The sequence below is a fragment of the Strigops habroptila genome, chromosome 6 (assembly GCF_004027225.2).
Source record: "Strigops habroptila isolate Jane chromosome 6, bStrHab1.2.pri, whole genome shotgun sequence".
NCBI lineage: Eukaryota > Metazoa > Chordata > Aves > Psittaciformes > Psittacidae > Strigops > Strigops habroptila.
The window spans coordinates 32,780,222-32,791,828 of NC_044282.2; the positions used below are offsets into that span (position 1 = coordinate 32,780,222).

General features: G+C 40.9%; 1 protein-coding gene across 2 annotated transcripts in view; it reads left to right on the forward strand.

Annotated features, from left to right (window-relative positions):
* Window positions 1-10,784, forward strand: part of COL9A1 (collagen type IX alpha 1 chain) — a 73,399-nt gene extending 62,615 nt beyond the window's left edge. The window contains exons 33-38 of one of the 2 annotated variants that reach the window (XM_030490409.1): window positions 1,298-1,330; window positions 3,491-3,637; window positions 4,686-4,740; window positions 6,416-6,604; window positions 8,648-8,725; window positions 9,914-10,784. In XM_030490409.1, the coding sequence (XP_030346269.1) occupies window positions 1,298-1,330; window positions 3,491-3,637; window positions 4,686-4,740; window positions 6,416-6,604; window positions 8,648-8,725; window positions 9,914-10,098 (687 nt within the window). In that variant the 3' untranslated portion in view covers window positions 10,099-10,784. The remainder of the gene's footprint in view (window positions 1-1,297; window positions 1,331-3,490; window positions 3,638-4,685; window positions 4,741-6,415; window positions 6,605-8,647; window positions 8,726-9,913) is intronic. The other variant, XM_030490410.1, reaches the window with a different exon arrangement.
* The last annotated feature ends 823 nt before the right edge of the window (window positions 10,785-11,607 follow it).

Sequence of the window (11,607 nt, forward strand, 5' to 3'; positions counted from 1 at the left end):
AAGTATTGTTGGAATGCTTCAAGCGTACGTTTCAATCGTTGAACATCACATTTCAGTTTTATGCTAACTGGGCATTGCAGAACGCAGCAGTTTTGTTAGCCTGGTCATGCCATTCCCGCTGGTTTGAAAGCACTCTGAAATACGCGTATTCTGTTAGGTGTATGGTGTAATACAGGCTGCCTTGAAGGAGGAGGGTGTGTATATATATATATAGATACATATGTAGAGATACACTAACTGTTTGTATATAAATATACGTGTGCATCCACACACATAAATTCTTGGTGTTTGAGGCAGTGAGGATGAGGATGTATTTAATACAGGTGAAACAGAGTACAGATAAAAAATATCATCCTTAATAACTTGGTGGAAATACTTCGTATTGCTTTTAGCTTTGGAAATAAGATGTAGCAACTGACTATTGGGGAGAGGGAGAACAGTTTGGGAAGAGGCTGTGGCACTGTGATATTGCTGAAGGAATTGCCAAGAGCACACTGAAACACTTAAACTGGTAACAGTTCTTAACTCTATTTCACTCATGGCATATTCATTAAGAGGAAAAGTCAGCCTTCTGACCTTTAGAAACCAATTCAAGAATGACATTTAGGAACTGGGAAAATACAACTTTCAGAAATCTCTCCAAGAGAAGAGTTAATCTATTTCATAGGTGATATTGCGAGATTTTGAAAACTTCCCCCAGCCCCAATTCAGAGGGAAAATGAACTAAAAACTTCTGAATAGTGGGACTGCCATTCTCAGTCAAGAGAGAGATGGATTTTGGGGTTGTTCAAGCCGGGAGCCGGGCTATTGGGAACTAAAACTTCTAGGGCTTTGGCTTCTTCGCAGCACATTGGGTAGGCACTTGCCTGGTTTCTGTTGCCTTTTTTTCTGGGCTAACACAACGCTAAAATATCTGAAATTGTCACACTAGAAATTCCTGATTAAATAATGCTTCCTCTAAAGGTTTCGAAGCAATATACTATTTAAGATAGTCCTGTGCTGTAACTGTGGTTTGACAGGTTAGAGCCACGTGTCTAATTCTAAGACAAGCAATACAAAACCAATTGTAATAAACACACTTTCTTACTTGCACCTCACAGAAATGTTTTTGAGAAAGGAATTTTACCAAAAAATTTGGGAATTTAAGTTTTATTTCCAAATTAATTGTAATTTGTTTCATGTGCAATTTTGTATAAATCAAATAAGTATGTGAACCTTTTTTTAATAGTGAAAGAAAACGCCGAATTTCCTGTAATGGATACTCTCTTCTAATATAGTTTGTCTTATTTTTGCTTAGGGTGATATGGGATTACCAGGAGCAAAGGGAGCTGTAAGTATAATGAACAGCACTGTTACAGAAGTACTGAGATCTAGTAGGTCGGGTGGATGGTTTTCTGTTTAAGAAATAAAATACAAATAATGAGCTGAGCTCTTTATCACAGACAAATTGAATGAGTTACAACAGCATTTCTACTGTTTAAATTTTGAATACAGTTAATATTAAAACGAACTAGCTTTGGAAAGGAATCCGTCAACTGAATTGTAAGCTCCATAAATGAGAAGCATCATTCAGCAGCACTTCTCTGGCCAACTAATATTTTATTTTATTTAAGGCAATGAATGCACTCTTTGTACAGTAGGTGTTGTACAGAAAGGAGGCTCAATGCAGCGGCTGTGTGCAGCCTGTAATCTGTACACTGTGAAAAAGCTGGCAGCAGGACTGTGATGTCTGTGAAAGCAGAAGTATTTGTGGCCCAGATTCCTTTCTTTTTTCTCTCTTTATTTTTTTTTTGATTTTATTTAGAAATAACAAAATGCTGGCTTTGAGGTGGAAGGTGAGCAGAAGCTTGTCTGTCACAGAAGAAAAAGAATTTTAGAGCTGAACACATTCTTTTATTTCAGGATCACTGGAGAGTGGGATTGTTGTAACAGCCGACTGTTTGGGCTCTGATACTAACATGTCAACATTTCTTCCAATGGGGAATTGAGGCTGTGACAAAAAACCTTTGCTAGTGTTCTCAGTGGCCTGGGTGACTTTGGGGCTAAGCAAATGCAAGCTAAAGAATGTTTACTGCTGATCAGGATCTTACTAGAAGGACATCAGGAAGAGCTTGAGTAGAGGAAAAATCTGTAGTTGCATCTTCCTAGATTTTTAAAATCCTCTTCTCTTGATAGGCTCCACAGCGCTTGCCATCCTAGTCCTGCGTACATACATCAGGGAACTTGATAACTCCCCAGGCTGGGCAAGAAAGGAATGACAGCTTCCTGGTTGTATAGCCCACGAAGGGAATTCTGCTGTTGTCTTAATATATCTATGGAAGCATGTTCTTGGGTTTTCTTCTGATGGGGGACAGCAGTTATCTGTCAGAGATGCAGCAAAGATGGAACTGAAATGGCTCCATCTTGTGGATTTCGTTGATATCACGACTGAGTAATCGGTTCTCGAGCATCTCAGTAGGGTTTTTTTCTTTTCCCCAGTACATTTGGGAAGCCATAAGTACGTAGCATTTCTTTCAGCTTGTTTTGGGTTTTGTTATGGCTTTGTTGGTTGGTTTGTTTGCTGTGGTTAGTTTGGTTTTTTTGGGGGGTGTTCTTTTTCTTAGCACTATTAGCACTATTAGCACTACTATTGATTAATAGTAGTAAAATAACTTGTATTGAAAGTAAAACAGAGGTGCCTGTCAGCATAGGTCTCACTCTGCATGATATTTAATCCCTTTTAGAAAATCTACTGGATGGAAGCTGTAGCTTTATTTACTGAATGTGCTTAAGTGGACATACTGATGTAGCCATATCACTCCTTTCATTTCCTAGGGGCCAGGATGCTTATACTAGTAAAACAGCAATTTCTGCCCTTTCTCTGGGTGAAATAAGCTGGCACTGCATCTGTTCAGGCCGTTTGTCAACATCAGTCTGTGTGAGGATGTTCTCTCCCCTATGCCAGCAAACTCAGGCCTAGGCACTAGAACCTGCGTGCAGTGAGCTCTGGCTCTGACGGATGAAACAAAGCAAAAATATGTGTTCCCAAGCAGCCTGGGGCTAGACAATACAGGCCCATACCGTGGTATTCTCTGTGAAAGGGCATGAAAGGCATTTGGAGTTGGAATTTTTGTGCCTTAAGGAGCATTTAAGATCTAGAAAAGCTGCATGTGACATGCACGAGGACAGAAGTAGAAACCAAGAAGATCTGTTCCTTGACAAAAAAAAGTCTCTTGTGCATGTCACTATGGATGCTTATTTGCCTTTTTGACAGAATATCTTATTTTTCTACTTACCCCCTTTAAGAGAGGAAAACAGACCTCTTGTTAAGTTTACAACTCATGCAATTGCTCACGCCAGTTGCTTGTTTAAAAAGCAGCTGTTCAACAACTCTACATCCCAGCATTCATCGCTTTGCATTTGTAAATACCTCCTGTCACCATTTTGACGTGCCAGAATGAGCCTAACACTAGTAGAGCAGTCCACTGAAATTCCTTTTTTCCATTGTCAGGTTGGTAATCCTGGAGACCCTGGTTCCCGTGGGCCTGAGGGAAGTCGGGGACTGCCTGGCATGGAAGGGCCGCGAGGCTCACCTGGACCACGAGGCTTGCAGGGTGAACAGGGTGCCCCAGGTCTGCCGGGCAGCCAAGGGCCAGCTGTAAGTTCTGTTTTCATGTAATTGGTATCTATTGAGCAGTAGCCGTCACTCACACCACTCTGGTTTTTGCATCAGGAGATGCGTACGCATGCAAAACCCGAGAGCCACAGTAGTTTGAAAAACACTGTGTCTCATAACAGACACATTTGTACACCAGGGAGATCTTAGGGCTGTACCCAGTTAGGTCCTTGGGTCCTTAGCTTTTGGTTCAACCTTGGGTCCTTAGCTTTTGGTTCAGTTCCACTTTCTTATGATGGCCCTACTCCTCTAAAGTGCATGAAGCCATGTTTGATACTTGGTATATCACACAGGGCACCTACCTTGCTAATCAAATTGACTTCAGCTGTAATAGTTGCACTTGCAGAGACTGGTACACCTTTTATTGACTGGTGTATTGAGTTTGGCTCAGGTAGAGTTAATTTTCCTCCTAGTAGCTGGTATGGGGCTGTAGTTTGGATTTGTGCTGGAAATGGCGTTGATATCACAGGGATGTTTTAGTTATGGCTCAGCAGTGCTTAGGCAGAGTCAAGGCCTTTTCTGCTTCTCACCCCATCCCACCAGCAAGGAGGTTGGGGGTGCACACGTTGGGAGGGGACACGTCTGCGACAGCTGACCCCAACTGACCAAAGAGACACCCCATACCATGTGATGTCATGCTCAGCAGTAATACAGGGAAGGTTGGCAGGAGGCCACTGCTCAGGGACGGGCTGGGCATCGGTCAGTTGGTGGTGAACAATTATTTTCATTTGCATCACTTGTCTTTCTTGGGTTTTATTGTTCTCTCTTTGTCACCCCCTTCCTCCCCCCTTTTCATTACAATTTATAACAACAATGATAATAATAAAAACTATTTTTAGCTCAACCCTCAGGTTTTTTCACTTTTGTGATTCTCTGCCCCGTCCCAATATTGTGGGGCTTACCTGCTGGCTGGGGTTACACCATGACAACCAGCCAGCAGGTTTTGCATCAGGCACACTTATAAAATGTACTGTGACACCAACTTCTTTGTGTTTAAACTCCTTTTTTTTTTTTTTTTTTTAAATCCTAGGGGAAAGAACCAACTGATCAGCACATTAAGCAGGTTTGCATGAGAGTCATGCAAGGTAAATATGCTAAAAAGTATTTATGTTTCTTGTGCATTTAAATCAAGATAATCTATTGCTGTGGAGGCAACCAAGATTTTCCTGCTCTTCCCCAGAACAGATATTGTGGCCTCAGCAGGTGAGCTAGCAGAAAATCTCCCCACATGTGAATGTGGACACGGCATGAGAGAAAATGAGAAACAAGTTCCTTATTTATACGTATTTTGCAGCCTCATTGAACTACCTGTTGATTCCACACTATTATTACTGTAGTAATCGGGCCATAGACTGGACTGTTTTTAAGAAATAAATATATTTTGTTTACAAATCACTTGCTATGCTTACATATATAAAAATCCACAGCTTCACTGAAAGCGTGGTTTACCATTTGTACTCACACACATGTACTAATAATGTGCAAAACTATGTGCAGAGAGGGGCTTTCTGGAGATAAGGTACCATAAAATGAAAAAAAGGCAGATGTTCAAAACCCTAATTATATTTGCTTAGTTCTTGACATACATAGAAATTGGGAGTTTTTCTATTACAGTTGGTTGCATGGGATTTACTGAGTTTAAAAATCTATGCTGCCCTGCAAGCACGAAAGAGAAGGATATGGGAAAAACCGACTGTCTTCATGGCACCCCTCGAGAGCCCCTGCGGTTGCCAATGCTGTCAGCTTAACAAGGGAAAAAAAAAAGAGAGAGAAATCAATCCAAGCGGGTCCCTGGAACCTGCTCAGCTTGAAGGCAACTGTAACCGATGTTCACCTCCCCAGTAGGCTTTGCCCACAGCATGCTCTCCTCAGTCTTCCTTATGTATCTGCTGGCTATAGTTTCTATTTTATTTCAGCTCCTACCCCACTCCCCCCATCTTCTTAATATTTCTTGGCTGTGGACACAAAATAATGAGTCTTGCCAAGTCATGCAGGCTTTATAGCAAACGTCATGTGGAGTTGTGTGTGGCTGTATCCAGAGAAAGTTATTCTGAGGCGTGCTTGGAATATGGATTTAAATTCTAGAATGAAAACGTAAGGAAAGAGGCCTGAAAGGGTGGGGGAGGAGGAAATGGGAATAGTTAGCTTAGACCATTCCAAGGAATGGTAAGCTGATCCTATGACTAATGAAAAGCAAAGTTCCTGCTGATTTACCTTAAGAAAAGGTCAACATAAGATGTTTAATCATGTAACAAATTTGAACTCCTGAGCACCAATCTGAGGGTTTCTTTCCTCTGAAGAAGAAGGCCTGCACTTACCAGGCCAACACAGATGACTGCCCTCATGCTACTCAGCTGCTCCTCCTTGCAAAGATGAATCTTGACAGGATCAACAAGTAGTAAGAGAGAGAGATTTGCTCCTTTAAGAGGCAGCAATCACATGAATAAGTTTTTTTGTTAGATGGTTGAAATTTAAATGCTATAGAAAATTTTAAGGACATTTCTAAATAAAAATATACATTTGAGTCATTTAAGCCATCAAACATTACATTTTTAAGATGTAGGCTTCAGAGTGACCAGCTTCACAGTGTGCCTACGCAGTTTGCCACTGGTAGTACTAAGTATATCTTATGTGTCTGTAAGGAAGGTGCTGTGCTGCAATCTCTCAATTTCTGTAGCAGAGAATACACCTGGTTCTTCAGTGAACATGAGCCCATTCAGGTGCACTTACTGTTTCATTTTGTCCTCCCATTCATTGCAGAACAACTAGCTCAGCTGGCGGCCAGTCTTAGGAGGCCAGAATTTGGTGCTCCAGGTCTTCCTGGCCGACCAGGGCCACCGGGTGCTCCGGGACCTGCTGGTGAAAATGGCTTCCCAGGACAGCTTGGTCCCCGTGGCTTGCCTGGCCTTAAAGGTCCCCCTGGTGAGATCGGTCGTAAAGGTCCTAAAGGTAAGAAATTCTGTAACCAACCTTCAGTTGTTGATTGCTCCAGGTTGGGAAGTTTTGGGGGGTTTTTTGTTTGGTTTTGTTCTTTTTTTTCTTCTTTTTCTTTTCGGTTACAGGTTGTAGATGTACGTTGTACACATGTGAAGTGCAAAAAAATCCTGAATGAGGAACCTAAGCTGTTTCCTATAACTGTTGTCTCAATTACCCCAGTGATTAAAGGGCACATTGGCCTGGCCTCAGCAAGGCTTGTTTATAAATCCTTTTTTTTGCCATCAGACCAGTTCTACAGCAGGAGAAAGGAGGGGCATCTGCCTTGAACTAGAAGTAAGCAGCTGAGTCACATTCCTAGTATTAATTTTCCCGCTCATGGACATTTGAGGTTTGTGGGGTTTGTATGCTGAAAAGCCCTGGCAGTGATTCTCTCTTTCCTCCACTCAGTCTGGTTGTGGCCCTCACTTCTGCAAGACTTGGGGTGCCAAAAGCTAACATAAACAGCCAGATTCAGTCACTAATCTCTTATGACTATCCAGTTGCTCACATTATAGGCGACTGATAACAATCTGCCTCTTATTTGGCTATAATACTTGAGCCATTTAACATCATTCCATCATGTACCACAATCTACTGATTCTTTGGAAAAGACAAATCCACAGTAAAATTGACTTAGCTTACATTTTACCAAAAAAAAAAGATCTTTGATCTAAATTAATCTCTTTTGTTCCTGCCCGAGAGGTTTTATACTCCTCCAAAGGATTACGGAGTAGAATTTTCTGCAAAGTATTATGACCACTGTGTATGTATTAGTTTCTATTCAGCAGTCAATTTGATTTGTTTTCTTGAAGGAAGGCTTTATTTAAAAATTGTATTTCTGCACAAAGCTGATCTGTTGCTGGATTTGTCTTGAACTTTATTTGAAAGTAAAATTGGGAAAACCTTTGAGAGAAGGAATCGAATACAAACAAAGCAAACCTTAACAGCTTTGTTGCTGGAGCTCTGTTACTGTTTTCATTTAATATAATGGCATCTGTATTCACAGAAACCACAAAAAATAGGGATACAAAGGTGATCGGATATGCTGAATTTGATTCAGCACACAACAGGCTGCACCATGTTAATATTAAAAGATCTATAGAGCATAAAAAACCCCAAATAAGCAAGATGTCATGTTTCCTATCAATCATAATTGTCATCAAATTCAAAGTTACCTTACGGTAAGCCTTGAAATACTATTACAGATACAAGAGAAGTGGTGAATGCTCTCCTGTGGAAGAGCTGTCACAGTGGTAGGCATTCTGAAAAGTGTGGCAGGCAACCTGAACAAAATCTCAGTGCTTCACTCTGTATTCCTGAGTTGTCAGAGAGAGAAGAAAAGGGTATCTAAGATGTGATAAAAAGGAAAAGAAGGAGGATGTTGAGAATGGTTTAGAAGATCATGATAAAGAAACACAAGAACGTGTTACCATGAGATAGAGCAGAAGATACAAAGGTACAGTGATTTTTGACAGCATCAGCAACAGTAGAGGTAAAAAGATTTGGAAGGAGATTATAGTGACTTTAATAAGCAATCATCTGGGGTAGTGAAGGAGGGCAGAAACAGAAATTGGAAGTTGGAGAAGTCTGGGGTAGCCAACAGTAAACACTGTTCCAAAGTGTTTAGGAGCTGGAAATAGCTCAGTTCACATGTTCTTACAAAAGCCCTCAGCCAGCCTGTATTCCCAAAAAGCCAAAGTTCTGTGAGTTTGGTTTATTTCTGTTATATGGCGTATTTCATGTGGTACTTACTGTCCAGCTCCAGGTGTTTTGTTTTTCTTTTGTTTTCCCCCTCCAACATGTCTACTTCTGAGTATAACTCAAATGGGGGGAAAAAACCCCCAAAAAATCCCACACATTTTTCTTACAAGAACATGGGTCAGGACATCATTGGAAGATGCTAAGACCATATGCAGCCACGTGAATTCTCTGCAATTATGCTCAACCCTGAGAATGAACTTACTGAAGGTAATACTCCAAGAAGGCTGTAAGTAATGTTTCATGAATTTGCTTTAGGTGAACCAGGAGAAAGAGGAGAAAGAGGATTTCCAGGCAGAGGACCAAAAGGTTACCCCGGACCAAGAGGTCTTCCAGGTAAATATAAGAGGGTGAGGATAAAGAAGAAATGTAGTAAACATTTAAGCTTTGAAAAGATAAAAGGTGTCCATTAAGCAATACACTTCCAAATAACAGTACTTCATAGGTAATGATGCGGTCTCAAATCGGAATTAAAAGCTCTTTTACTAAGGAGCCACCACCCCATTTATCTCCCTGTAGAAAGAGTAGGAAGACGTCTACAAAGCATTAAGGAAAAAAAACCAAAAAGGTGCAATCACACATACACCCTCCCACCCCATATATAAAAAAATTGTCTCTTTGTAATGTGAATAGATATACACACACACGCGCTAAAAAAAGGCAAAAGAAAATAAAAGCCCCCCCCCCCCGGTTATGTCCCTGGCAGCCTCTGCAGGCTTCAAAACCTTCATTCGTAATTCAGGACATTCCCTCCCTTATTTTTATGGTAATTAATCGCATTGTTATGCAATAGGGTCCAGGAGAGAGTCTTGCTGATAAATGCAGCACAACCGCCCTCTAGTGGCCAGTGAATGAAAGGAAACGTTATTTCCGTCAATCTCTCTTTACAGCAGATTTTTGTGTGTGTATATAGAGAGAAACTACCAAAATCTGTTCTCTTTGTAAAAAAGAAAATTAAAAAAAAAAAAAAAAAAAAAAAAAAAATCACTTCAGTGTATACTGATACCCGGGACATCTGTGAAACTCAGAGTTGTTTTCTTTAGAAATTCATCACTGAAAGAGGCTTACTAAAATCACTGTATTTCATCTCTTCGTTGAAGACATAGAAGTAAAAACACACCTTAGTACTCAGCAGTTCCACTCTATATATCTCTTCCCCAACACATCTAAGTAATGTAACTCTGAAGTAGTGAGTAGCATCTGCACCTTCCTACACCGCACCAGCACGGTCACCTGCAGCAGTGCTGCAATCAGATCCACTGCACAGCATTTTACAGCAGCAGATATGCACCACTATAACTGGAGAGGATTGGACTGAAACTTCATCGCTGTAGATGTGTAAACGCAGCCTGGTTGTCTGCTAGAGAAAAACTGTCTCTCTAATTAGGCAGCCCTCTGGGGAATCCACCAAGAGCAGGGAAAACCATCTTCTTACAGCTTTTAAGAACAGCATGTTCAGTAAAGCTACATGAATACCAAGCAAGTCACATGCTGCCAATTTTAGACCTGCATCCACTTTTCCAGGTGAACCAGGCAAACCCAGCTATGGCAGTGATGGCCGCGACGGAGAACGAGGTCCCCCTGGAGTGGCCGGTCAGCCTGGGGTTCCTGGTCCTCCTGGCCCTCCCGGCCCCCCTGGCTACTGCGAGCCGTCGGCTTGTAGAATGGAGGCTGGACAGAGAGCTGATAAGAACATGAAAGGGCCATGAATGGGCAACACCTGTGCCAGAAGTGTCAGCATCCATTTACTTCCTGCACAGACAGCTGAGGAAAAAAATAAGGAATGAAGGAGAAATACAAACAAGGAGCTTTCAATCAAGGTTTCAGCAAGGCATTTTTAATACAGTCGTTGGACATGCTTTCTAAAGGTGTACTTAGCAACACAAGCTGGAACAATGGTGCTTATGGAAATACAGGTTCTTTCTCCTCTGGCTCTTTCTGCTTTGGGGGGTTTAAAAGGCACTTGTCTATTCTTATTTTTTTTTTAATAAAGAGTTTCTGTGATTTCTCTTCCACCCCTACTCAATTCCTATGTATGATGTACAGTGAAATAATGGGGCTTCAGCCAGCAAATAAAAAAGGAACAGTTTATTTACTTCAGTTGTAGCTATTCTTTTCTGCTTATAATATAAACTCCCGAGCCCTCCCAAGCAAATTGCATCACTTCAGGGACAGTCATTTCAGTGTATAGATGTGCTGTACAGGATTGCTAAGACTCCTTCAGCTCTTCACTTGCAGAAACACAGCTGGGAGGCTGTTCTTATGAAAACCTGACACCTTTTATACAGTCAAACTGTAAAGGTACAATCACCGGGTTCTCATGAATAAGCCACATAGCTTAATCTCTTCATTTTCTACTCCAATTTGTGTTGCGTTCATTATTTCATACGAAGTCTATTCCAGCTTGTCTCCTTCTCTGTGAAATTAAAATCAAAGGCTGGTAGCCACTGCCAAGGGAATTCTAAGTCCCAGAAATATGAAGGTTTTATTGTAGAGATTACATATTTTGAAGTAAGATCTGTGGTTGTTCAAAAAATAAATAAAGAATGTTTTAACCCCACATGTTTTTGGATGTTTTTGGATGGTTACATGCAGTACCAATAAACAGAACAGTTAGAAGACAGCCATTAGACATCCCAAGTTGCCTTTTTTAGATGAACTCAAGTTTTAGAGGATAATGTGCAATGTGGGGATTTTATTTCTCTCTGTATGAATTAAAATATTTGTGGTTTTGACTTTACCTTCTCTGAAATGTTTCTCTCTCGAAGCCAACACCACAAGCTTCCCTTTTGCTCTCGGTCATCCCAATTTTCAAATACAAACTTTGGCACAGCTGCTTTAAGCCTTAATTTTTTTCCTAGCCCTTAATTGTCTGTTTGTGTTCAAAATAATTGACCTGCATGCCATATGAGAATATGAAGCAATAACCAGGTCAACTGAGCTGTGCATTTTGCATGTAACAGTAAAGAGAAAGGTACTAGTATAATATATACTCTGAAAGGAATTTTTGAATAAAATAATAGATCAGCCTTACCCAAACCAAACTGTAGCTACATCTAAGGGCCGTGCTGCTGGCACCTCACATGTTGACAAAATGCCTAAATGGAGATCATTTGGGAGGAAAACAGCTGATAAAGCTGCCTACTAAAAGAAAGTATATGTTCCCATTTATTTGAGACTTTTGAGAACGAGTTAAATGGGATTAATGCTGATAATCT